Source organism: Lynx rufus, unplaced genomic scaffold, assembly GCF_022079265.1.
Source record: "Lynx rufus isolate CCGP_SWC_20201006 ecotype Redwood Valley unplaced genomic scaffold, mLynRuf1.p SCAF_3, whole genome shotgun sequence".
NCBI lineage: Eukaryota > Metazoa > Chordata > Mammalia > Carnivora > Felidae > Lynx > Lynx rufus.
In genome coordinates this window covers 30,000,439-30,028,284 of record NW_025814845.1, presented here as the reverse complement: position 1 = coordinate 30,028,284, position 27,846 = coordinate 30,000,439, and the positions used below count along the sequence as shown (strand labels likewise).

The following is a 27,846-nucleotide window of genomic DNA, read 5'->3' as shown; positions in this document are numbered from 1 at the left end:
CTGAGCCATCCAGGTGCCCCTGTGTATTTTTTTAAAACATTTTTTGTTAAAGTTTATTTATTTTGAGAGAGGGAGAGAACACGAGCAGGGTAGGGGCAGAGAGGGAGGGAGAGAGAGAATCCCAAGCAGGCTCCATGCTGTCAGTGCAGAACCCGAGTTGGGGCTCAAACTCAGGAACCGTGACATCATGACCTGAGCTGAAATCAAGAGTTGGATGCTTAACTGAGCCACCCAGGTGCCCCTGCCTTCATTTTAAACTCAGTTTGACAAAGCATTATATAAACATTGATAGTTTGTGCTATTTATACTGTTATTTCAACTTTTTGATTTCTCTTTTTAAAGTTTCTACCAGAGAGTGAGTAGGAGCAGGGAAAGGTCAACTTTTTTTATTAAGTTTTTAATTTTAATTCCAGTATAGTAAACATACGGTGTTATATTAGTTTCAGGTGTACAATACAGTGATTCAGTAATTGTGTACATTACTCAGTGCTCACTCATCATGATAAGTGTACATATTTTTTAGGGAAAGATAAACTTTGGAAAACTGAGTTTGCAAAGAATGATTATCTCAGATTTAGGGCAAAGACTGATTTTACAAGTATCCATGTATATACTTAGTCATTTCTTGTTGATATGATTTGTTTCATTTTGTAATACATTTACTTATAAAGTTTAGAAGCCCTTTTATTATATATTAAGTCTAGCCAACAAATTCAGCGATGACAGAGGGTCAGACAGAGGGTTGAGAAAATTTAGTATATTCAGTTCAAGAGAAAATTGAGATTCATTTATTTGTTCCTAGAGCTAATGGTTCTGGCAGTGGGAAGAACAAGAAACTTCCAGTAAGGTTATTCTTTTAAAAAGTTAATATTTTTTTGAATAGTTCAGAAGTGTTGTTACTACTTCTGTCCCCTAGCCACCCTTTCCAGAGGCAACCAATTATATAATTACTTTTAAATACTAAATTCTTATGGTTTTAGACTATTTGCAAACCTCTCTCTATAGATAAAAATTCATGTTTAAGTTATTAATGTGTGGGAGTTTTGGCAACAACCTTTAGTATTTTGGGTAGAATCATTTGTTTAATGTGTATATGAATGTTTATATGTATATACAAATTAACATACCCTTATGTAAATATATAATTTGATTCAAGCAGTAAAATGTAGTATGGAAACTTAGGAAAAGAAGAAGAAAAAAAACATCATCTGATCTCCTTAACAGAACCAGTACAGTCATTTTAACGTAGCATAATTCTTCCCTGGGTTTAAATTCTGGGCATATAGTAATTCTACATACTTTTTTTTTTTCTTTAACCACAAGAATTTCACATTGCGCATACTGGATTTCTGACTCATTTCTTATGACGGAAATGAATTTTTAGTAATATTGCTCTTGGAAGCAGGGTAGGGAACTAACCTTTATTGAAGAAGAGAAACAACTAGAGATTGGCAAAAAAGTAGGGAGTTTAAATAAGGTTACGTATTTTTATAATTCAGCCTTGAGAAAAATAAAGGAAAAATCAAGTTGTAGTAATTCTGGATTGTTAGAACTGATTGTTTTCCCCTCCTCCTCCTACTCTTCCTCCTCTTCCGCCTTTTTTGTAAGTTAAGTGATAAACCCATTGTGGGGCTTGAACTCATGACCCTAAGATTAAGGGTTACATGCTCCACTGACTGAGCCAGCCTGGAGCCCTATTTTAAGGAATGGATCCGAGATGTATAAAGGATAAGCTGACATTTTGTTATGTTTTTATGTGGATACCAGAGGGAATTTATTTTAAAAGGAAAGTTTGTGGTATGCTAAGTCATGCTAAGTTTATGTTGAGACTTCAGTGAAGCAGGGACAGCAGAGGCCAGAGACGCTAAGTCATAAAATGTAAAGGGATTGAAACATTGAAAGGCCTAGTATACAGTACTCTACTTCAAGTAAAAATTAATTTATTAGCCTCTTGATAGAATTATAGGGAGGGTGATCCCAAAAAGTTTCTGGAGAGCAATGGATAATTGTGGAATTAATAGTATATTACCCAATATTACTAATTTAAGATAAGTAAAATGTCAGTAATCTATTTCTTTTTATCATTTGTAAGGACTTTCCTAGGATCACCTGGAAGTAGTATTAGTCTGCTTTGTCTTCTCTGATCCGTGTTAAGTTTTGTGTTCTTTTCTTGTTTTTGATGTCCTTGACAGTTTTGAAGGAGTATTGATTAGGTGTTTGTAGAATTCCTCAGTTTGGGTTTGATGATTTTTCTCATGATTAGACTTAGTGTTTGGGGGGAAGAATACCACAGACATGAACTGCCCTTCTCATCACATATTAATAAAGAGTACATAATATCAGCATGATTTATCACTCATGATATATACCTTGATCTTTTGGTTAAGGTAGTATTTGCTAGGTTTCTCCACTATAAAGTCACCTTTGCTTTCTATATTCTACTCTTTATAAGTAAGTCACTAAGTCAAGTCCACACTCAAGGTCAGAGGAGAGTTAAGCTTTACCTCTTCGAGGGGTTAAATCTACTTACAGTATTTGGAATTCTGTACGGAAGATTTATTCCTTTCCATCGTTCTGTTTTCCCTGCTCTGTTGGAGTATTTAAAAATAAATCACAGATAAAACACATGTCAGTGACAAGAACATTTTTAGAGGTTTTTTTTTTTCTTTCTTTCTTTCTTTTTTTTTTTTTTTTTTTTTTTGAGTAACTCTACACCCAACATGGGGCCTGAATTCACGGCCCCAAGATCAAGAAGCATGCTCTATGGACTGAGCCAGCCAGGTACCCCTGCAGTTTTGATACATATTGCCAAATTACTTTTCCAAAGTGTTGTAGCTATTAGCTGTAGGACTTAGCAGTATATGAGTAAACTTTCATTGAACTTTCTGTGTTTTGTTTTCAGGTAAAAGTTTACATTGATTTGCAGGTATTTGATGACATAGTTAAGGTGAGGTTTTTTTTTTTAATTTTTTTTTTTTAACGTTTATTTATTTTTGAGACAGAGACAGAGCATGAACCGGGGAGTGTCAGAGAGAGGGAGACACAGAATCTGAAACAGGCTCCAGGCTCTGAGCTGTCAGCACAGAGCCCGACGCGGGGCTCGAACTCGCGGACCACGAGATCATGACCTGAGCCAAAGTCGGCCGCTTAACCGACTGAGCCACCCAGGCACCCCGAGGTTTTTTTTTTTTTTGTTTTGTTTTTTTTAAATTTTTTTTTTTCAACGTTTATTTATTTTTGGGACAGAGAGAGACAGAGCATGAACGGGGGAGGGGCAAAGAGAGAGGGAGACACAGAATCGGAAGCAGGCTCCAGGCTCTGGGCCATCATCAGCCCAGAGCCCGACGCGGGGCTCGAACTCCCGGACCGCGAGATCGTGACCTGGCTGAAGTCGGACGCTTAACCGACTGCGCCACCCAGGCGCCCCCCCGAGGTTTTTTTTAAAGTAAATTACCTCCCAATTTGGGGTTCAAATTCAAGATCAAGAGTCCCAGGCTCTACCACCGAGCCAGCCAGGTGCCCCAGGGTGACTTTTTTTTTTTATGTTTGTTAATTAACTATGACTCTTATGGGAATTATCTTTTCCCTTTGGCTTTACCTATTTCAAAAAAATTTTAGAGCCTCTCTTGGCTATTTTAACTCTTTGTCTTTTAGAGATGTAAGAGATTTATTTACCATTTTGCTTACTAGCCATTAATATTTATATATTTATATTTATTTATGTTTATTTTTGAGAGAGAGAGAGAGAGACAGAGTGTGAGCAGAGGAGGGGCAGGGAGGGAGACAGAATCTGAAGCAGGCTTCAGGCTCTGAGCTGTGAGCTCAGAGCCCTATGTGGGGCTCAAACTCATGAGCCATGAGATCATGACCTGAGCTGAAGTCAGACACTTAATCCACTGAGCCACCCAGGCGCCCCTAGCCCTTAATTTTAATGATCTCCAGGGTTTTGTCTTTTATTCAGTTTTCATGACCATATCCTCTTTCTTAGTCTTGTTGTATTTAAAAATTTTTTCTCTTGTTTCTCTTACATTTTACCTATTGGTAGGAAATTTGCTATCCATTGGTTAAGAAGTAAACAATTTAAGGCCATTTATAGGTAAAGTTCATGTAATGGTAATTCCATTCCAAATTAATGTGAGAACTATTATAGGTTAATCTAGGATATGATTGGATTATATCCTTTAAAAATTCATGAGTGAATCTTCCAAGCATTTTGTGTTAAAAGTACTTTTAAAATATTTACTATTTTGCGGGGCGCCTGGGTGGCGTAGTCGGTTAAGCGTCCGACTTCAGCCAGGTCACGATCTCGCGGTCCGTGAGTTCGAGCCCCGCGTCAGGCTCTGGGCTGATGGCTCAGAGCCTGGAGCCTGTTTCCGATTCTGTGTCTCCTTCTCTCTCTGCCCCTCCCCTGCTCGTGCTCTGTCTCTCTCTGTCCCAAAAATAAATAAACGTTGAAAAAAAAAATTTAAAAAAAAAATAAAAAATAAATATTTACTATTTTGCAATGTATTATAAAAATTGCTAACCCATTTGAAAGCGACTTTTATCACCTGGAAACCTATGTTAACATTTGCTACATTTGGGAATTTTTGTTACTCCCAGGTATTTGTAAAATATTCTCTCTTAAAAGAATTTAGAATATAATAGTGTCTTAAAAGGATCTCACCAAACCAAATATTTTCTTCTGTAAGAGGAACCACTTACAGAAAATGAAAACTCACATATGCATACTAACATAGAAATGCTTTCTTCCCGAAATCTTTAATGGCTTGGAAGACAATTTTTTTTTCACGTGAATCCTTGACCTCTATGGCAACAAAAAATAGCTCCAAAATAAAAGAAAATTTAAGTAATTTAAATAAAATTATCAAAATTTAAGTAAATTTAAGTAAAATTATCAAAAAAATCTAGGGTTCATTGTTACTCTTGTAACAATGTCATGTAACATGTCAGCATGTCAACGTGTTAAAACATTTAAAGAAAATGTAAATACTTACAAATATTATTTCATATGGTCATTGGATGTTCTTTTCTTCTTCTTTTTTTTTAAAGTTTATTTTAAGAGAGAGGGTAGGGGAGGATCAGAGAGGGAGAGAGAATCCCAAGCAGGCTTTGCAGTGTCAGCATGGAGCCTCATACAGGGCTTGACCCCATGATTCATGAGATCATAACCTAGCCAAAATCAGTAGAAAGCTTAGGCAAATGAACCACCCAGGTGTTCCTGGATGTTATTTTCCATTGCTGTCTTAGGATTTTAGATCTGTTTTCTATGGTTTGTAAGTGTATTAACTCTTTAGCTAATAGTCTGAGAAATAGATAAATGTTTAAAAAAATTTTTTTTTAATGTTTATTTATTTTTGAGACAGAGAGAGAGCATGAACAAGGGAGGGGCAGAGACAGAATCTGAAACAGGCTCCAGGCTCTGAGCCGTCAGCACAGAGCCCGACGCGGGGCTCGAACTCACGGACCGTGAGATCATGACCTGAGCCGAAGTCCGATGCTTAACCGACCAAGCCACCCAGGCACCCCGATAAATGTTTAAATAGAAAAATATATAGGGCGCCTTCATCTCAGGTCGTGATCTCCAGGTTCAGGAGTTTGAACCCCCTCATGGGGCTCTGTGTTGACAGCTTGGAGCCTGAAGCCTGCTTCGGATTTTGTGTCTCCCTCTCTCTCTCTGCCCCTCCCCCGCTAGCACTCTGTCTCTCTCTCTGAAAAATAAACATTAAAAAAATTAAAAAGAAAAATATGTAAAAATAGAAACTTATGAATCTGGCTCTGGAGCCACCTAGAAGGAAGAGAAGCGAATAACCTATAAAAAGTTCTCAATCTTACTCTGATATGGCAGTTGATAAATATTCAATAATATAAACTGCTAAAATCAGTAAGACAAAATGTTTGAAGAAGAAATATAAATGCCAATATGAAAAGATATGCAGCCTTGTTGGAATTAGGAAATTAAAAACAATGATATAAATTTTGGGGCCTGACATTTTTTTTTAGTATATCCATATATAGTTGAGCATATCCATGTTATTGTACTATCAGTGATAATAATACTGTATATAATTACTATGTTATACAATTAGTAACATGTGCTGTGTGCTGTTGATAGAATTAAAATTTGCAAAGGCTTTTTGTAAATGTCCTTAGACCCAGAGATTTAATTTGTTTTGTAATCAGCCCCACAAAAATATGGGCATAAAGATGTTTGTTGCAATATTAACAAAAAATTAGTCCGTGGATAGCCTGGCTGGCCCAGTCCATTGAGCATGTGACTCCTGATCTCAGGGTCATGCGTTCGAGTCCCACATTGGGGGTAGAGATTACTTAAACATTGGGGGGCATCTGGGTGGCTCAGTTGGTTGAGCTTCCCAACTTCGGCTCAGGTCATGATTTCACCATTCGTGAGTTCAGTCCCCACATTGGGCTTGCTGCTATCAGTGCAGAGCCCACTTTGGATGCTCTGTCCCCCTCCCTCTGGCCCCCATTGCACGCACTCTCAAAAATAAATAAACATTAAAAAAAAATTGGAAAGTCCCTAGCTAATCTCTACTAAAGGAATGCTAAAATTGTATGTTCATGTTTTTGGAGTCTTATGTAGCCATTAAAAAGTATGAAGTAGAGTTTTATGTAATGAAAGGTGTGAAGGCTTTTTATGCTACAAAAAAGTAAATTGCAGAACATGTGTGAGGTGATCTATAAGATCTACCAAAATGATATATGTATATACATATTTATAAGGGTGTAAATACATGTGAAAAGACCTGCAAGTATTCACACTGGACTGTTAACTGTGATACCTCTGGGGAAAGGAGGAGAGTTGGGGAGGAATGGGAAAGTTGACATTTTTCATTTTACTCTGTGTACTTCTGGGGATATTACTGATACCAGGTGATCTGCTAAAAATCTAACACTAATAACTTTGCTGTTCTGTGATTTGCTACTAAGAGTGTTTAGCCTCATTAGGAACCACTTTTAAGAAGTTTATTTCCCAAGGAATCAATCCTGTGTATAAGCATGTAATTCCATGGCATAATTCTAGAGAATTAGTGTAGTGAAACTACAATATCTACTTTTTTACCTTTTCCAGAGTTATAAGCTGGCAATTAAATTTGACTCCCCAGAGGTGAAATAAGGTAAATTAAACCCACCCAGCATGAGCTGGAGTGTTTAAGGTTCTAATAGCAGATTATAAACCGGTTAACAGCACTGGAAAATTCCCTCAGCATATAGAAACAGGATGACTCAACTGACATATTGCAGCTGAACTCTACTGGGAAAGGTTTGTTATTTGCAGTGGAAGGAGGAAATGACCCGGATCAGAGCATTTGCCCTCCCAACATTCAGAGTGTGTTAGTTCACTTCTTTTCTATGGTAGGAGTTGTTTAAGAGAGGATAGTTTGAGAGCTTTAGATGTGTGCATTTGTTTTGCCCTTTTAAGGCGTAAAAAGCAACCTTTAGGGGCTCCTGGTGACTCAGTCGGTTAGGCATCTGACTCTTGATTACAGCTCAGGTTATGAACTCACGGTTTGTAGTATTAAGCCTCGTGTGGGCCCTGCACTGACATTGCAGAGCCTGCTTGGGATTCTCTCTCCCTATCTCTCTGCTCCTCCCCTACTTGCTCTCTGTCTCACTCTCAAAATAAATAAAAATAAACTTTAAAAAAGTTGCTCTATTGTGGGCAAGACAGAACTGGGTTACTGAATCAGAATCTTGGTATGTTAGAACTTATTTCAGGGTGTTTTACAAATACCTAGAATTTATGTCAAGGTACAGAAAGGTATTTTACAAATACCTAAGGGTATTAAAACAATTCTTTTGGTGTCCTTGTTTCAGAGTTGTTCACCTCCTCAATATATATCCTAATGTGAGAACAGTGCTAAAGAATACCAAAATCATGAGCTTGACTCTTACAAACAACCAGCTTTATTGCAATTGGTCATAAAATGTCAAAGTCATGAAAATATGAACAATACACTGAAAAAATTCAAAATAATCCAGGGGAGGAGGGGAGGAATTACACATGGGCATAGATACAATAGATGAAATGAAACAGGCCATTGGTTGATAACTACTGAAGTTGGGTGACAGCTTCTGGAGAGTTCCTACACAATTCTACTTTTTCATATTTTGAAATTTTTAATAATAAGCATTTTATATATTAGAATCTTCCTTTTACAGTTAATACTTGCGATAGCAATCTGTGGGCATAAATTAACCGACAGTTTATAGGTTGCTTTTTTTTTTTTTTTAATGTATGTTTATTTTGAGAGCCGCTTAACCGACTGGGCCACGCAGGTGCCCCTGATAGAGCAACTTCTTAATGTCTCTGGACACATGAGATTTATTTTATTACTATTATATTTTAATGTTTATTTTTCTGAGAGAGAGAGAGAAAGAGACAGAGTGTGAGTGGAGGAGGGGCAGAGAGAGAGGGAGACACAGAACCTGAAGCCGGCTCCAGGCTTCGAGCTGTTAGCACAGAGCCTAATGCAGGGCTTAAACCCACGGACCTGAGTTGAGGTCAGATGCTTGACTGACTGAGCCACCCAGCGTCCCTGGACACATGAGATTTAAATGTGAGGTAGGATTGGTTAAGTTTTTTTGTTCTAGTGCTTAGCTGCTTGTGTGCACTGATGCTTGTTCTGAGGTCCTAGCCAAAAGAGAACTGTTTCCATTCTGTTTTCAAAAAACAAATAATTTTAAGTGGAAACTACTAACTGAAAACTGAATAGTACTTAAAACAGCTAAAGTTTATGTGAGGAAAGTTCCACAGAAGCATAGCGCTATTGAAGAATGTCCTGTTTATAAGTGCGTTTTCTCATTTTACTGGAACTAGTTAATACTGACATATACTTTAAAATTCTAGGTGATTTACATGCTCCTGGCATATAGATACAGAGAAAATAAACTTCAGAAATTTCAACAAATATTTATTAATGGCTGTGGCTTAAGCAGCAAAGGAGTTGTTTGGAGACAGAGTGATGACTAAAATAGGTTTCTGCCCTCAAGAAGCTGTGGACTTTTTGCAGGTGGAGGTGATGGTGATATTGGTGGAATCTAATTTTGCCAATCAAATGAATTAAAAGGAGACTTGAAACTAGCTGTGTTTTACAATTTTTATGGATGATGATAGGAACAGGTCTCCCTTTATAAAAGACAATTTGTTAGCATTTCGGTGTTCAGAGGCTGCAGAACTCGGTAGGTATTAGGCATTTTAGTATTTGAATTTCATATTTAAAAACTTATAGTATCTTTTAATTTCAAATGGCATTTTATTGGCCTGGGGAGGCACAGGTAGGAAGGAAGTTCCAGTATTATAAGTGGACCAGTATTTGCTTATGTCTACACCAGTACAGTCTGAGCCCTTTTATCCCTATGGACAATTTGCAAAGAGGTGAGAAACAGGCTTTCAAGGGTGAATTTTATCTGTAAGGGTAGGATATATTTACTTTCAGGTTTTCTGTGTTAGATATGTATAGTCCGTTCTCTGACATGAAGGCTAATCTTTTTTTTTTTTAATATTTTTTAATGTTTATTTATTTTTGAGAGACAGTATGAGTAGGGGAGGGGCAGAGAGAGAGAGGGAGACACAGAATCCAAAGCAGGCTCCAGGTTCTGAGCTGTCAGCCCAGAGCCCGACGAGGGGCTTGAATCCACGAACCGTGAGATCATGACCTGAGGCCAAAGTTGGCCACTTAACCAGCTGAGCCACCCAGGTGCCCCTTTTTTTTTAAAGTTGGGGTCAGACAAACCTGTGAGGTAGTCAGAGTTTGTATTTGGTATTTCCTACCTTCTGGAGAGTTAGTCTCTCCAGCTTAGGTGGTTGGCAACTCTTCTTCCCCTTCCAACCCCCAACTCCTGCTTAGCCCAGGCAAACAGATCTAAGAAGATACTAGATGGGAAGTAGGTTTGCCCTGACTGTTGTGCAACTTGATTTCACCTCAGTCTATCTTGGATATTTCCCCAAATCATTATAAAGAAATCCGCCACATTCTTTTCAACAGCTGTGTAGGGTTTTGTGTACTCATACTATCATTTATTTAATCAGAACCACAGGGATGAAGGATATACACTTTGCTTTATCATTTTTTGCTCTTATAAACAATGAACATCCTTATACAACAACATTGCGTGTTTATTTGGATATGGATATCCAAGTTAACTAGATAAATTAATTTTTACCAATCTTCTGATAGATGAAAGTGATACTTTGATTTGTACCTCTTTTGTTTTTTGTTCATTGCCTCTGTATTTTCCTGTGAATGTGACCTTTGCTCATTTTTTTGTTAGGTTGTCATTTCTGCATTGACTTTTCAGAGTTTCCTGTAAATTAAGGAAATTAACCTAATATGTGTTGCAAGTATTTTTCCAAGTTCTTTGTCTTTTTATTTTACAGTATATTTTTGGTTGATAGAAATTTTTATAATTTTTGGCTGTCACAAAAGTATTATTCCTTTATAGTTTCTTGGATTTATGTTCTGCATATATCCCACTTGTCTTCTTGTAGTTAAAAATTTGTGACTTTTAAAAGTTAAACTTTTTCTATATTTTGAAAGTCTTAATATATGGGTACACATTCATTGTAAGAAATGTTTAAAAATTGACAAAATGAAAGTCTGTCCTTAAAATTATATTCTTTTCCCTACAGCTAATCACTTTTTAAGTTGGATGTATATTTTTCCACTCTTTTATGTATGCATCATACTAAAATTTAAAAAAAAGTTATCTTAGCACTTATTAATAGTTGATTGTTGAAAGTGGTACCTTTATAAATCCCCCTCAAAAATCATGGGTCAGTTTGTGGGCATTCTTTTTTTTTTTTAATGTTTATTTTTGAGAGAGAGTGTGCACGTGCGTGCAAGCAGGAGAGGGGCAAAGAGAGAGGGAGACAGAATTCGAAGCAAGCTCTAGGCTCTGAGCCGGCAGCACAGAGCCTGATGCAGGGCTTGAACCCAAGAACCGTGAGATCATGACCTGAGCCGAAGTTGGATGCTTAACCAACTGAGCCACCCAGGTGCCCCAATGTGGGCATTCTATTCTAATCCATTGCTCTAGTTGATTGTTTCTATGTGTGGCCTTATTTTAAAAAGTCAAATCACTAACGCGTCTAGAATTTGTTTTAGTGTAAGGAATGAGGGTAGGGAGCCAGCTGTGCCTTATATCACTTACGGAATAATTTGTCTTCCCTCCAATAACTTAATATGCTGTCATCAAACCTAGATAATTCTAGAAAGGACACCATTATCTCTGACCTATTCAAAGAGCATTTTGACTAGGCTTCCTATGTTGATTAGCTTCCCTCCTGTTTTCCGTAATGCAGCTGAGATGATCTTTTCGAAACATATCAGCATACAACCTTTTATGGGCTTCACATTGCTATTTGGATGAAGACTTAATCTTGACCATGGCCTAAAGCACTGTGTGTGGCCCATCTCTTGACCTCTCTGGTCTCATTTCAGGCTACTCTTGCTCTCTGGATGCCAGCACATTGTGGCTTTCTTTGAGTTCTTCCACTATGTCATACTCTTACTCCAGGGTCTTTACCCAGCTTTTCCCTCTGTGTCTGGAATGCCTTCTGGACCTCTGTCCTCACACCTTCTTTCTTGCCCTATTGTATTCCAGTGCATCCTTCCATTTTAAACTCAAAGTTAACTTTTTTTAAAAATTTATTTACTTATTTTGAGAGAGAGAGCGTGCACGGGAGGGGCAGAGAGAGGAGCGAGGGAGGGAGAATCCCAAACAGGCTCTGTATGTGGGGCTCGAACTCATAAACCCTGAGATCATGATCTGAGCCTAAACCAGGGGTCGGACGCTTAACCAACTGAGCCACCCAAGCGCCCCCTAAAGTTAGCTTCTTGATAAATTCTTCCCTGATTAGATAAGTTTAGAACCTGTATGTGCTGTCTAGGCACCATTTAGGTGCCTTTTTTTTTTTTTTTTTGAATAACAACTTTATTGAGACGTAATTCACACACCGTACAATGCAACAGTTAAAGTGTAAGTAAAATGCAGTGGCTTTTAGTATATTCATGAAGTTATGTGACCATCACCATAATCAATTTTAGAACATTATCTTTACCCCAGAAGAAGGCCAGTACCATTTAGCAATCAGTCCTCATTTCTCCTCAAGCCCTCACTCTAGTCCTGGACAACTAGAATGTTTTTTTCTTTTTTAAATTTTAGTAAAACAAATATAACAACTTTTGCCATTTTAACCATTCTTTCAAGTTTATAGTTCAGTTGCATTAATTACCCTCACAGTGTTGTACAATTATCACCACTATGTATTTCCAAAACTTTTCTATCATCCCAAACAGAAACTCTGTACTTGTTAAGCAATGACTCTCCAATCCCTTCCCCAGCCCCTTGAAATTACCATTCTACTTTCTGTATGAATTTTCTTATTCTAGATATTTCATGTAAGTAGAATCCTACAATATTTGTCCTTTTGTGTCTGACTTATTTCACTTAGCATAATGTTTCATGGTATATCAGAACTCCATTCTTTTTTATGGCTGAATATTATTTCATTGTGTGCATATACCACATTTTGTTTGTCCATTTATCAGTTGATGGACTTGTGGGTTGTTTCCACTTTTTGGCTATCATGAATAATGCTGTGATGCATATTTAGCATACAACTATCTGTTTGAGTCCATTTTCAAATCTTTAGGGTATATACCTAGAAGTGGAATTGGTGGGCCATTGATAATTCTATGTTTAACTTTTGAGGAACCACCAAACTGTTTTCTAGAGAGGCTATACCATTTTATGTTCCCATTGGCAATACAAAAGGGTTCTTTCTAATTTCTTCACATGACTTTTTTTGTTTGTTTGTTTATTTTGAGAAAGAGCACGTGGGCATTAGGGGAGGGGCAGAGATAGAGGGAAAGAGAGGATTTCAAGCAGGCTCCGTGTTGTGAGCCCGGGGCCCCATGTGGGGCTCAAACTCAGGAACTGTGAGCCAAAATCAAGAGTCTGACACAACCGACTGAGCCACTGAGGCGCCCCTTATCTTTTTATGATAGTCATCCTAATAGGTGTGAAGTGGTATCTCATGATTTTGATTTATATTTCCCTAATGATTAATGGCATTGAACATTTTTTCATATGCTTATGGGTCATTTATATATCTTTAGAGAAATGTCTATTCAAGTCTTTTGCCCATGTAAAAATTGTGGGTTTTTTTCTTGTGTTAGAGGGATTCTTCATATATTCTGGATATTAAACTCTTATCAGATATGTGATAGGCAAATAGTTTCTCTCATTTTGTGGTTTGTGTTTTCAGTCTTTTGGTCCATTTATCTTTTTTTTTTTTTAAGTTTATTTATTTTGAGAGAGACAGAGCATGAGTGAGAGTGGGAGAGGGGCAGAGAGAGAGGGAAGATCCCAAGCAGGCTCTGCACCATCAGTACAGAGTCCAACGTGGGGCTTGAACTCATGAAACCATGAGATCATGACCTGAGCTGAAATCAAGAGTTGGACACTTAACCAACTGAGCCATCTCAGTACCCCTTGGTCCATTTATCTTTTATAGCGTTTACAAGTTTGTATTTATAATTTTAAAAATATTTAGGTAATTATCTGTCTTGATATTAGAATGTGAACACTGTTAGGGAAGAACTGTATCAGATTTTGCTCATTTTTCTATTTCTTTTTTTTTAAAGTTTATTTATTTTGAGAGAGAGGGGGAGTGGCAGAGAGAGAATCCCAAGCAGGCTCCACACTGTCAACGCACAGAGCTTGACATGGGGCTTGAACTCATGAACCATGAAATTACGACCTGAGCCAAAATCAAGAGTCTGATGCTCAACCAACTGAACCACCCAGCCACCCCCCTCATTTTTATATTTCTAATGCCTAATATAGGTACTAAATGTTTTTTGATTGAATGAAGTTCCCTTTAGTTAATTTATGAATTGTTCCGTTGATCTTAAATCTTAAATATTAGTTGGCCATGGAGCGCCTGGGTGGCTCATTCAATTAAGTGTCTGACTTCGGCTCAGGTCATGATCTCATGGTTCGTGAGTTTGAGCCCTATGTCAGGCTCTATGTTGACAGCTCAGAGCCTGGAGCCTGCTTCAGATCCTGTGTCTCCCTCTCTCTCTCTCCCTCCCTCTCTCTGTCTCAAAAATATACATTAAAAAAAATTCTTTTAAATATTAGTTAGCCATCTTGGCCTCTCACTTGTTACTGTTATTTTTCAAATCTTCCTAGTTATTTCCTTGCTTTTGTCCAGTTACTTCATGCACCCTTCTCCCCCCCACCTGCCACATTGGTATCATTTTAGATAACATATTTTTTTTTCCTTCAGAGAGCTTTCTTGGTAGGATAGAGGCTGCAAAATTCTCTTTGTTAGTTTGGGCTGTTACAGCAAAATACCAGAGAATGAGTGGCTTAGACAACAAACATTTATTTGTCATAGTTCTGGAGTCTGGTAGGTGCATGATTAAGGTGCAGGCAGATTCAGAGTTTGGTGAGGGCCCTCTTCCTTTTTTTTTTTTTTTTTGGACTCATCTTAAAAAATTTATTTTTATTTTATTTTTTACTTTTTTTTTTTTTTTATTTGTGAGAAAGAGAGAGAGAGCGAGCGAGCAGGGGAGATGGGTAGAGGGGGGGAGAGAGAGAGTCCCAAGCAGGCTCCATACTCAGCGAGGAGCCTGATGTGGGGCTTGATTCCATGACCCTGGGATCATGACCTGAGCCAAAATCAAGAGTCTGATGCTCAACCTGCTTAACCAGCCAGGCACCCCCTCTTCCTGGTTTATGTGTTCTTCACATGATATACAGAGAGAGATCATTCTCACGTCTCTTCTGTAGAGACACTAAATCCATTCATAAAGATCCACTCCCATGACCTAATTACTCCCAAAGGTCCTGTCTCCAAATACCATCAAATTGGCTATTAAGGCCTCAACATATTGTTAAATAACAAAAACTCAATTGAGTAAATTTAAAGATAAAATTAGCTTTATCCAACAATTCATGAATTGGGCAGCATCCTGTTTAGCAAATAGAAAGGAGCTCTGCTGAGCTTTAGAAAAAGAAAGGTTCTTAAAGATAGAAAGGGGGTAGAAAAGGAAATTATTAGCAAAGAATGCATTGTTTTAGGCAAGGTCAGCCTCCTAAGGGGAATGGAAGGGTCTATCAGGAAGATTATCTTACTAGTGCTGACTAGGAAATTCTATGTTGACTGGTTAAAAGTTGCATTCCTGGGGGGTCAAAACTTCAGTCAGGTTGTATATTAAGTCTTGGTTTCCTGATACGGAATTTAGCACAAGGGACTCCATTTTGACTTGCTGTCTCCTTTTTAACAATTCACCCCTTTTGATGAGACTCTCAGCTTAACTGAGAGATGTGATCACAATTTAAGACATTAGTTCCACTCTCAGCTCTGAAGTTCTCACCGATTTTGTACGTTTTTTATTTGGGGTATTCATAGGTTGTTACCTTTTTTCTTTTCTGCTTAGTCTCCGTAATAGGCCACAACTTCAGGCTCACAGTTTTGTTTTTTAAAGAATTTATTTTTAAGTAATCTCTACACCCAATGTGACACTTGAACTCATAATCTCGAGAGCAAGAGTTGTCCTATCAACTGAGCCAGACAGGCACCCCCCAGGTTAACAGTTTTTAAGTCAGTCATTCTCTTTGTTCCTTTTCTGATATTCTCATCTTAAGGAGATTATTTGCATGGTAGCTAGTAGCTAGGAACATGCATGTATTTTGAGAGAATACATGCATGTATTTTGAGAGAATAGTTTGGAGTGCACTTCAGAGCTATGATCCCCAAGACCAAAACCAATGAAAATCAAGTAAGTCAAGTCAAAGACCCTGTTGAAGGAGGTTACCTTTTTTAAATTTTTTTAAAATAATTTTTTAAATGTTTTATTTATTTTTGAGAGAGAGAGAGAGAGAGAGAGAGAGAGAGAGAGAACAAGCGGGGGAGGGGCAGAGAGCAGGGGCAGAGGATCTGAAGCAGGCTCTGCACTGACAGCAGAGAGCCAATGTGGGGCTCAAACTCACTATGACCTGAGCTGAAATCAAGAGTTGGACACTCAACCAATTGAGCTACCCAGGCACTCTAAGGAGCTCATCTTTTTAAGCCAAGTGGTTTGCTCAGTGATCTTATGTAACTGAAGTTTCCACTTTCTCAGAAATGTTAATCCAGGTGTAGCAGGTAGTAGTGGCCATAGCACGGATACCTCCTTGCTCAGCTAAAAGATGAACAAGGGCTATTCTGTTATCAAAAACAACTGTGGCCAGACAGTCTAAGGGTTTTTGTTGGATAGCTATTGTAGATTTTACAATACTTTCAAGAGTTAAGGAAAAGTTTCTAATCATAGCCTCATTTACATTTACTCCTAACCATGGAAGTAGGGCCCTGCCAAAGATAGTGAATCTTGAATCCTGAAAGCCTCCTGGTAGGTCTTTTCTAACTTGACAATGTAAACTCAGAAGAGTTGACCAAAAGGAGCACACTTTGGTAACCAAAGAGGCCTTGCCTGAATCTGCACCACTGTCTAAGCATTTATAGGCCCAAGGAGAATGATAACCACTGCAGACAAAGACAAACCCTGTGAGGGCACAAACCATTCCTGTTCAGGCAGTATTGTTAATAGATTCATTCACAAGAATTGTGTTTGCTCGTCATAGTCAGAGGTCAGTTAGGTTTTCTCCTAGCCTGAAATAAAAAGTTCTAAATTCCACTGGCCTTAGCAGTGGCCTGGGAGGTGGTAGTATTATCTTTCCAGGCCAGTGCCAGAGTAAAGAAAAAGTGAAGAAGAAAGGGTTTCATGTTTAAAGTATTTAGTATTCATGTTTAGTTAAAGTCTTGATCCAGTGTCTTGGGAGGAAGCATCTTGCTGTTAGCTAATCTTTCTAGTCAATTTGATGTAGAGGTCCCCAGTGTTTGTGCAGGACCAGATGTCAGGTGCAGTTTGTCAGCTTTGAAATGTGTATCTAAGGTTCATGTCCCTATCATCTGGGTAGTGAGGAGGACCTTTCAAGGAGATTTAAGGACAGTCTTTATTCTTTAATGATTCCAAATCAGAAGAGTGGGAGAAAACTGAGAACATTAGCTTGATGTGTCATAGCCAAATATTTGAGGGAACCTGGAATTCAGGATCCAGTCCACTTTTAACTGAAAACACACATCTGACTTTCCTTGAATATGGAGAGGTTTCCCTTATTATTTCTTACAGCTTAATTACACATATTAAAGTTTTTAACCTTTAGAAATCTTAGTTTCTAGTGAAAATAAAAAAGTAAACAGTTGTGAACTGTCATTTGCATTAACATCCTGTGGCTTGGCAGACTTTAAATACTTTTTAGGGGTGTGTGAGTGGTTCAGTCGGTTAAGTTTCTGACTCTTCATTTTGGCTCAGGTGATGATCTCATGGTTGTGAGATCAAACCCAGCATTGGGCTCTGCACTGGGTGCAGAGCCTGCTTGAAATTCTGTTGCTTCTTCGCCCCTTGCCCTTCCCTCACTTGGGCACACATGTGTGTGTGTGTGTGTGCATGTTCCCTCTCTATAAAAAAATTTTTTTTAAATAAGTACTTTTATAATTTCTAGAAACATGCTTTCCCCAAATATCTTTAGTTCCTCTGTAAAATGAAACCAAAAAATTGATAAATCTATGTTCAGTAATTAGTGTTTCAGTATTTTATCTTATTTGGAAATGATCTGGATATTTAATGAATTTAACTTAAATTATCATCTAACTTAATAAAATTTTAAGGTTTCGGGTTACCAAAAGATTTGGGAGAAACTAAAATTTACCTAAAACTTTTTATTCTATTTAACATCTATTTGATTGTTTTTAACAATTATGTTTAGATTACCCACAAAAGCCATTAGACCTTAGACAAGACCAGCCATTGCCCCAAGATGTTTTTTTAGCTGACAAATTTTGTGAGAGATAAAATGAACTTATTTGACTAGTAAACTCAGGCAGAGTAAAAGTTTGTATTTAGTCTGATAACTCTAAGGACATGTCTGCTTTAAATTAAACCAACACACTTTAACTAGCTTTTATACTGAAAATTGAACTAGATCATGTGAACTTGAAAAACACTTGGTTTCACTTCTATTACATTTCTAAGATTTACAAGTACTTCATAAGCACTTTTTAAAATTTTTTTTGTTTATTTTATTTATTTATTTTGAGAGAGACAGAGACAGCACGAGTGGGGGAAGGGCAGCTAGAGAGGGAGAGAGAGAATCCCAAGCAGGCTCTGTACTGCCAGCACTGAGCCCAATGTGGGGCTTGAACCCACAAAGCTGTGAGATCGTGACCTGAGCTGAAACCGAGTCGGACACTTAACTGACTGAGCCACCCAGGCGCCCCCATAAGCACTTATTTTTAAGCCAGTTAAACAGAGCTGTTTTTTGTTTTTGTTTTTTTAATTTTTTTTTTTAATTTTTTTTTTCAACGTTTTTATTTATTTTTGGGACAGAGAGAGACAGAGCATGAATTGGGGAGGGGCAGAGAGAGAGGGAGACACAGAATCGGAAACAGGCTCCAGGCTCTGAGCCACCAGCCCAGAGCCTGACGCGGGGCTCGAACTCACGGACCGCGAGATCGTGACCTGGCTGAAGTCGGACGCTTAACCGACTGCGCCACCCAGGCGCCCCTGTTTTTTTAATTTTTTAATGTTTTTATTTATTTTTGAGAGAGAGAGCTCTAACAGGCGAGGGGCAGAGAGGGAGAGAATCCCAAGCATGTTCTGCATTGTCAGCACAGAGCCTGATGCTGGGCTCAAACCCGCCAACCATGGGATCATGCCCTAAGCTGAAATTGAGTCCAACGCTTAACCAACTGAGTCACCCAGACACCCCTGTGTTTTGTTTTTGTTTTTGTTTTTGTTTTTGTTTTTTAAAGTAAGCTCTACATTGGGGGCTTTGTGCTAACAGTGCAGAACCTGCTTGGGATTCTCTCTTTCCCTCTCCCTCTTCCCTACTTGCCCACATGGTCTCTCTCTCAAAGTAAAATAAAAATAAAAACTGTCTTTAAACAGACAGTTCTTGGGGCGCCTGGGTGGCGCAGTCGGTTAAGCGTCCGACTTCAGTCAGGTCACGATCTCGCGGTCCGTGAGTTCGAGCCCCGCGTCAGGCTCTGGGCTGATGGCTCAGAGCCTGGAGCCTATTTCCGATTCTGTGTCTTCCTCTCTCTCTGCCCCTCCCCCGTTCATGCTCTGGCTCTCTCTGTCCCAAAAATAAATAAACGTTGGAAAAAAAAATTAAAAAAAAAAAAAAATAGACAGTTCTTATTTAAAAATCTATGTACATTTACATCTTTGAAAAAGAATTTTTAATGTTTGTTTTTGAGAGAGATAGAGTATGAGTGGGGGAAGGGCAGAGAGAGAGGGAGACATAAAATCCAAGACAGGCTCCAGGTTCCAAGCTGTCAGCACAGAGCCTGATGCAGGACTTGAGCCCACAAACCTTGAGATTATGACCTGACCGGAAGTCGGATGCTTAACCTACTGAGCCACCCAGGCGCCCCTATATTTACACCTTAAAGGCATGGGAGAAGAATTCAGGTTCCCCTGAGGTTGGTAAATAAGAGATAAATAAATATATAGGAGCTAAACAAGGAGGTTTTAGAATTAGTAAAAGGAATAGGTGAACATTGAATTGCCTCTAGAGCTGCATTTCTAATTTTGCTAAGATATGTAAGATGTAGACAATTGCTTTCAATTCCTCAAAGAATGAGGTTGCAATTCGAGTGACATCATAGGTTGATCCACCCATCGAATTACACTTTTTTTTTTTTTTTTTTTTTTTTTTTTTTAGTAAAGACTTTTACAAAGACTTTAAAAGATTTTTCCTTTCCTTCTGGGTACCTAATTTTATTTTAGCTTAGGGGAGGAGGCCTAAAAAAACATTCTTTTTTTTTAATTTTTTTTTTCAACGTTTTTTTTATTTATTTTTGGGACAGAGAGAGCCAGAGCATGAACGGGGGAGGGGCAGAGAGAGAGGGAGACACAGAATCGGAAACAGGCTCCAGGCTCCGAGCCATCAGCCCAGAGCCTGACGCGGGGCTCGAACTCACGGACCGCGAGATCGTGACCTGGCTGAAGTCGACGCTTAACCGACCGCGCCACCCAGGCACCCCCTAAAAAAACATTCTTAACAGGCTCTGTATGTCAGCTTTCAGTCTAGCCTATTTCCAGTCACAGAGCTACTTAAAAATTCTTTTAGGTGTCTTGTCAGTTTTCATCTGGGACAAACAGCAAACATTTCTTGCCATATTGAATAACTCCCCCTTGGATATATGGGAGGGATTCCCAACGAAAGTGCAAAAGGTAACTTATTTTCCTTTCTTTACTGGGTACTACAGACAGATCAGAGTGCTGACTCTAATAAGAATGTTCATCCTTAGCCAGCTTCTTCCAGTTTTTCCAGGATCCCATCTGTAGCTCCATTTTTTACCAGAATTTGGCAAGATTTTTTATTTTTAATGTTAGTTTTTCTTTGGCTATTTAAGAGAATAATGTAGCATTTTGCCAGAAAATCTCTTAGAGTCCCATTTGAGAGGAGCCCTCCTTTGAGGTCAGGTATGGGAATGACTGAAAGGTCATTAACTTGGCAGACTTTTGTTTATGGTCCATAAAGGCAACTCAGAGGAGTACTAGAATGAATATTCAAATAAAGGAGGATAGAGGAAAACAGTAAGAATTATATCAGTTTTTTTGCTTTTAAGTACTTTTTACATCTTTAATTTTTCACTAGCCTTTTATAACAAATCTTTTAATGAAGCTAGTTTGGAATTTTGAAGCCTTTTGGAGTCTCCTGCATACCAATTAAAATAGTATCCCATTCTGTTTGATTTGGAAGCCCTTGCTTTTAAGGGCACTTGTTAAATGCTCTTATCTAATTGGAACATTTCTCATAATGGCCATTGTAATTCTAGGTTGTAATTCCTCTGACGACTGGTAGCAGTTTGGTAGGACCCTAGCCACAATTAGAATTTAACTCGCCTTTTCTGTGCAGCCATATCTAGTCACAAATGGGGTGTAACCCACATTTATGTCTGGCCATATTTTGGGGCTGCCAATCTGATGGTTACCAAGCCAAGTTCTCAGGACACAAAAAATCTTCGCAAAATTTTGCCACTTCTATTAATATTTGTGTCTTCTGGACCATAGTTCTTAGGCATAAAATAAGCACAGGTGCCGGAAGGAAATATGCTTGACTGTTTAGAGTTTAAGGATCCCATAAGCCAAGTTTAGGTTTCTCAGAGCTGAGCTAATACCTAAAAGGGATGTGCCTCTGGGTTGGGAATTGTACGGTATACATCATTGCACAGAAGTTTTCTTGAGTTTGCCAGGTGACCTAGAGTCAACCTAACTTGTTCTGTGACCAACTTGATGTCAGAGTCTTTGAGTTAGGTAATGAATACACTAACAGCTCTGAAGTATTGTGCCAGTGCCCACCACCAATTTTTGTGGCTTTTTTTTTTATGTGATTCCTGTTAGTTATAGCCCTTATCTATACAAAATAAGACAAACATGTGCACCCTAACATAGCAGCAGCAACCATAACATGTTACTGTAGACTGGCCAAGAGAAGGCTTTACGTACCATCACTGATTCCTAGCATGGATTAAACCAGCAGACTCCAGTAAAATGGGGACTGTGGATTGGAACTGGGGAAAAGACTAAACCACCAAATCCCAGTAAGTGGAGACTATAGACTAGAACTGGAGGGGTATTCCAAACATTGTGGACTGAGCCAAGAGGTAGGGACTCAGGTTTCAGATGGAACTGTGTGCCAGCTCAAGCTGACTGGACTGGAAAGCCAGTTAGCTTAAGAGCTCAGCAAAGAGTACGGAGCTCAGAACTGACAAGAACTCCGTGATGGCCCTCAGAAATGGCTAGAAAGAAAGTAAACTCAAATATTTCATCGGGTACCACACCTATGTTTCTTGTTGTCCCCAGAGATGTCAGAAGTCTCCTTTAGTCCTGCTGCCTTCACCAAATTCTTTAAGTAACAAAAATTAAACTGAGTAAATGTAAAGATTTGGCTTTATTCAACAATTCATGAGTTGAGCAGTGTCTCATGTAACAAATAGCAAGGAGCTTCACCAAGCTGTATAAAAGGAAAGGTTTTTAAAGGCAGAAAGGGGGTGGAGAAGGGAAATTATTAGCAAAGAATGCATTGTTTTAGGCAAGGTCACCTTCCTACAGGGAATGGAAGGGGTTTGTGGATGGATTATCTCACTAGTGCTGACTAGTGAGATAATTCCATGTTGACTGGCTAAAGGTTACCATTCTTGACGGGGTAGGGGGAGGTTGAAACTGTGATTAGATAGGTTATTAGGACTTGGCTTGCTGACATGGAGTTTAGCACAAGTGACTCCATTTTGTTGCCTGGTATCTCCTTTTTATTTTTTTTAATTTTTATTTATTTTTATATAATTTGTCAGGTTAGCTAATATACAGTGTGCTCTTGGCTTCAGGAGTAGATTCCTGTGATTCATCACTCACATACAACACCAAGTGCTCATCCCAGCAAGTGCCCTCAATGCCCATCGCTCATTTACCCCATCAACCCTCACTCAGTTTGTTTTCTGTATTTGAGTCTCTTATGGTTTGCCTTCCTCTCTGTTTGTAACTTTTTTTTCCTTCCCTTCCCCGCCATGGTCTTCTGTTAAGTTTCTCAAATCCCAATTATGAGTGAAAACATATGATATCTTCTCTGACTGATTTATTTCACTTCTGCTGTCTCCTTTTTTAACAATATGAATTTTAGCAGGGGCACAAACATTTATTCTATAGCAGTACTATAGCTAACAAAGAATTAAATTATTAAGCAGAGTAGGACTCTAGCATCATCTGTTTCACAGGAGGGCCCAGTATAGAACATCAGAAGACATTCACATTTGTAGGAAATTAGTCTGATGGCAGAACAAGTAGGCAACCATTTGTGTGGATTCCTAAATTACATAGTTTATAATAAATATGAACTATCTTTAGTTTAAGAGAACTATTAGTTAAGAGACCTGTTATATTAAGAATTTTTCATAGCTTAAGGGAAAGAATAACTGAACAGTAGTCTTACAACATTTTTTCCTTCCTCCTAGATTTAAACAGTCAAGTTAAATCAAACTGGGAAATCATGGCAGAAGGTGGATTCGATCCCTGTGAATGCGTTTGCTCTCATGAACATGCGATGAGAAGGCTGATCAATCTGGTGAGATGAATGGGATGGTCCTATTCAGAATTGAACTGTATCCCTTCTGTCCTGTTTTTTGGGGGGTGGGGGCGGGGGGGGGGAATGTTGGTTATTGGAGAATTTTCATCTGATGGTCACTAAAATTATTTCATAATTGAAATTCCACAATGGTTTAAGTCATAGTGGTTAAAGTGCTTGCCAGCAATTCTTCTATTAGAGATAAAAACAAAACAAAACAAAACAAAACAAAAAACAGATTGCTACCTTTTATTTATGGTAGATTTCTTTTGGTGAAATCACCATCACGGGAAGATGACACATTTGTGTGTAGCCTTTTCTGTTCTATATTAACAAATATATAGTCTTCAGCTATATGGAGCTTGTTTACCTGATAAACTGCTATGAAGTCATAGTTCCTATTGTGACATGGTTCAAATCCTACTCCAATAAATGGCATGACAATAAAAATTTCTATATAAAGCATTTCCAAGTCCAAATCAATTATTTGACAGAGGCAGGTTTCTGAACAACATGCTTTAGATAGTCTCATTGAATTGATTGTTGTGAGATTTGAATTTGTAAAGTTTTTAAGACTCTCCTAGTCTTATAATCTTAAATACAGGAGTCTTTATGTATTAAATACAGGACTTTATACTTTTTTTATGTACAAAAGAAGAAATTTGACTATTAACAATAAAGTATATTGTATTATTATTATGTTAGACATAACATTTTGTTGTTCTAGAAAGCTCTTGTAAAGAGGTATATTATCATAGACCAGGTAATAAAGGCAGGAACAAACATTTGCTCAAATATTTGAGTTGTTGGTGGTTAATAAGCAGGTTTTCCGCTGACTCAGTGTCTGTATGTAGTGATCAGAAGTGTGTTTCTTGTGAATGATACTCCTTTTAGAGTCAACATATGCTAGGACTTATGATCCTAAAAAATTTCTTACAGGGAAATCAATAAAATAAGAACTTATAAAATTAATAAGACTTGTGGTTATAGAAATAAAATAGGAATGTTATATCTCTGACAACTTGATGTAAAAATAGATGAGTCTAAGGAGAGAATATTTAAAATATTTTCTCTGATTTATGATGTTAAATAGCTGATAGCTTTTATGTCTAAATTTCAGGGTAAGGCAAAAATTTTTTTTTCAAATGTGATGCTAGGCACAAAAAATAGACTTGTAATTTAACTGGTAAATTTTCCCAGGAGATCAGTTTTTCTTTTCTTTTCTTTTTTTTTTTAATTTTTTTTTTAACGTTTATTTTTGAGACAGAGAGAGAGCATGAACAGGGGAGGGTCAGAGAGAGGGAGACACAGAATCTGAAACAGGCTCCAGGCTCTGAGCTGTCAGCACAGAGCCCGACGCGGGGCTCGAACTCGCGGACCGCGAGATCATGACCTGAGCCGAAGTCGGCCGCTTAACTGACTGAGCCACCCAGGCGCCCCAGGAGATAAGTTTTTAATAAGAGTTACTACCTCTTTTTTTCTTAGTGTCATCTTTTTATTTTTAACATAGTATCTATTATGCTTTTTTCTCTTAGCTCTGCTGCTTTTTTTTTTAGAGATGACTAAAACTAAGCCCTACTCTTTATGATCCCCTGTACATTTTTTTTCTCTTCAGTAGGTTGTCAGGAATACTCATGTTTAGCTTTGTTTTGTTTTGTTTTTAATGGGCACATTCATACCCGATGGGACATTATTGATAGCAATCCTAGTGTGAAGTACTTTATGTGAAAATAGGTTTTAGATTTTACAAACCTTTAAAAGTGTACAGTGTACATTTTTTAGTCTATGCTGGATATTTTCACATGATGTAAATTACTGATGGGTGATCCTGGATGGGTGATCTGCTAGTGTATAAATTGCTGATAGCAGTATTGAAGATTCCAGAAGGGAGGAGAAACTCACTTGATTTCAATGAGGAAACTTGCTAATTAGGCTTGATAGACATTTGTTTGATTTGAATTGTGCTTTATAGTTTTTATTTCTTCTTTTATTTAAACTCCAATTCAAGCAGCATTTTGGGGCCATACCTACCTTATCGATATTAAGTACTTTCTAAACTGAAAGAGTATCTTTTGAAACAACGTCTCTAACGTCAGAAATTCAGAAATAATGTCTCTAACTTCAGAAGTTCAGCCATGAGGTCTCTAAGTTCTCTAAATTCAGAAATGTGTAATACTGTTTACTATAGCATTATTGCTAGTAGTGAAAGTTATAAACAACCTAAATGTCTGCCAGTAGTGGTTATATCATGGTTTGCTCATATGATGGAATCTTATACAGAGGTTTAAAAGAATGTCTTTGAAGATTACATCATAACAGAAGGGAAATTCACATGTGAAATGAATAAAGGCAACGTCTAGAAATGACATTTAGCATCATCTTGCTTTTCTGTACCCACACACACTGTATATATACATGTGCATAGGAAAAAAAGCCTTGAAGAAAATATGTCAGTGTTAACAGTGTTTATCTCTGGATTGTAGAATATAAGGTGAGAGGGTTTTTTTTTTTTTTATAGTTTTTTGTATCTTCTATGATATACTCAGGAAAAGGGTTATTTAACAAAAAGAATCTTTTTTTTTTTTCATTTAAACATTGTCAGCACTCTTTCATACTGTACTAGGCTTTTATACCTCTCATGCTTTCGTTATCTTCTACTCTTACACTTCAGAGGACCTGTTTTTAGTACCTTTATCTTAACTACTCTGTGGAGGTCTAACCCCCCAGTCTATATTTAAAAGCAGTTTATCTGATGGTATAATTTTTCTGTATTAGTTGTAACTACCAGAATTTAGATGTCTGCCTGTTCAGAAAACTCATGGGTATATATTGGTGATGACAGAGGTTTATTACCCTCATCTTTCTAAAAGTAGACATTGAACTCATCTTTGCAATAGAGTAGCATCTCATTAATTTTAGGTTCTAATTTGGAATTTTTGTTACTTTTTACTTCGTATAACCAAATTGGATTTTCTTGTAAGTTAGAGTATTATCAAATTCTGAGAATTTAAGGTGCTAATAGCAAGTAAAAACCTGGGAACACTTAGAGATTTTAATGATTATTTATGGTTAGATTATTAATTGTGTACTGGACTGCAGTTTAGTTTTGCCTATTCTGTGGAAATAGGTAGGCTTTGCCAAGGGATATTTTCAGCTTAGGAGCAGTTAAGATTTTACCATTGTTTCCTTTCCATTTTAATAAAGTTCTGTTCCTTCACAATTTAAAACTAAATTCTTTTCCTAATTTAGTAATGATATCAGTTAAGGTTCTTTATTATAGGTTATAGAAGTTCTGACTGAGTTAAGCAGAAAAAGACCTATTAAAAGGATAGTACGTGGCTCACACTAGCACGGACTAGGAGAACCTAGCATGGAAAATGAATACGATCAAAGGGAGGGTAAGTGCCAAAACACGAGGGAGCCAAAGTCGTGCTGCAGAGCTAGGGCAGCCAAGAAGCTGCTTGCTCCTGAATTCTAGACTTTCGTATGTCCAAGTGTTGATGCAGCATCTCCATTTAGATAACTAGTAGACATCTTACACATGATATGTGCATTACCAGACTTCTTTTCTTGCCCCCAGGCTTAAACTTCCTTGTCTCTTCTATTCACTCCATTATTCTGGTTGCTCAGGCAATACCTTTTGTGTCAATTTTTACTCTTTCAGCCTCATAGCTAATGCAGAAACAAATCCTTTTGACTCAACCTTAAAAATATATCTAGAATCCAGACATTTCTCACACTTTCCGTGCAGCATCCTGTTCTAGTCTACATCAGCTTTTGCCTGGATTATTAAATTAGCCTCTTTATGAGTCTCCTTGCTTCCACCCCCTTGCCATGCCCCACTTTCTGCAAGTTTAGTTTTCACTACAGCAGCTGAAGTGATCTATTTTCGATGAAACAGATAATGTTCTCCTTCCCTCAAACTCCTGCATGACACTTAAAGTGAAAAAAAATGTACATAGCCCTACATGATTTGTCCCTTCTCCACCCCACTCTTCCCTTTTGCTCATTTTGTCTAACAGTTCTGGCCTCTTACAGGTCACACACAAATGATCGATAGTGTAAAGACTTTAGACTTTTCTATAGCGAAACTGGAAGGCATTGGCACAAAGACTTTAAGTTCTGAAAGGAAATTATTACAAATCCAGCATTCTGTATTCAACCAAAGTGTCAATCAAATAGGAGAGAATCTTCAAAAATCCTATCTCATGTACCATTACTTAGAAAGGTGCTAAAGAATGAACTATTTTTCACCAAAATGAAGACATAAACCAAGGAGGGAGACTAAGATTTGAGTGTAGAAAGTGAGAGGTCTAGCACATGCAAGAAGCAAAAGTAACTTCCAGGATAATGGTGAATGGAAATCCCAAGGTGATAGCTGTGCGTCAGGCTTGTGGATACAAGACAGCTGGTTTCATTGAGAGGGTGTCACACAGCTCTAGCAGAGACTTTTTCAGGAGGATGAATTGATAGAACACCTAGTGAGTCGAGACATTTTGTGATCTAAAAAGCTGAAAACAAGTTGCCAAAAGTCCTAGAAAACCAAGTAAATGGGAAAAAAGAACATTTAACTTTAAGGAAATACAGAAAATAGTACAGAAAAGAAAAAGTAATTATAATTTACTACATGGTTCAAATGTG

General features: G+C 37.8%; 1 protein-coding gene across 10 annotated transcripts in view; it reads left to right on the top strand.

Moving 5' to 3' along the window:
• The window catches only part of SMIM14 (small integral membrane protein 14), a 127,472-nt gene that overhangs the window by 60,493 nt on the left and 39,133 nt on the right, over positions 1-27,846 (top strand). For 9 of the 10 annotated variants that reach the window (XM_047092216.1, XM_047092213.1, XM_047092215.1 and 6 more), the window contains one exon: positions 23,096-23,205. In XM_047092216.1, coding sequence (XP_046948172.1) covers positions 23,096-23,205 — 110 coding nt within the window. Of the gene's footprint in view, positions 1-20,095; positions 20,316-23,095; positions 23,206-27,846 lie in introns of those variants that run through there. The other variant, XM_047092211.1, reaches the window with a different exon arrangement.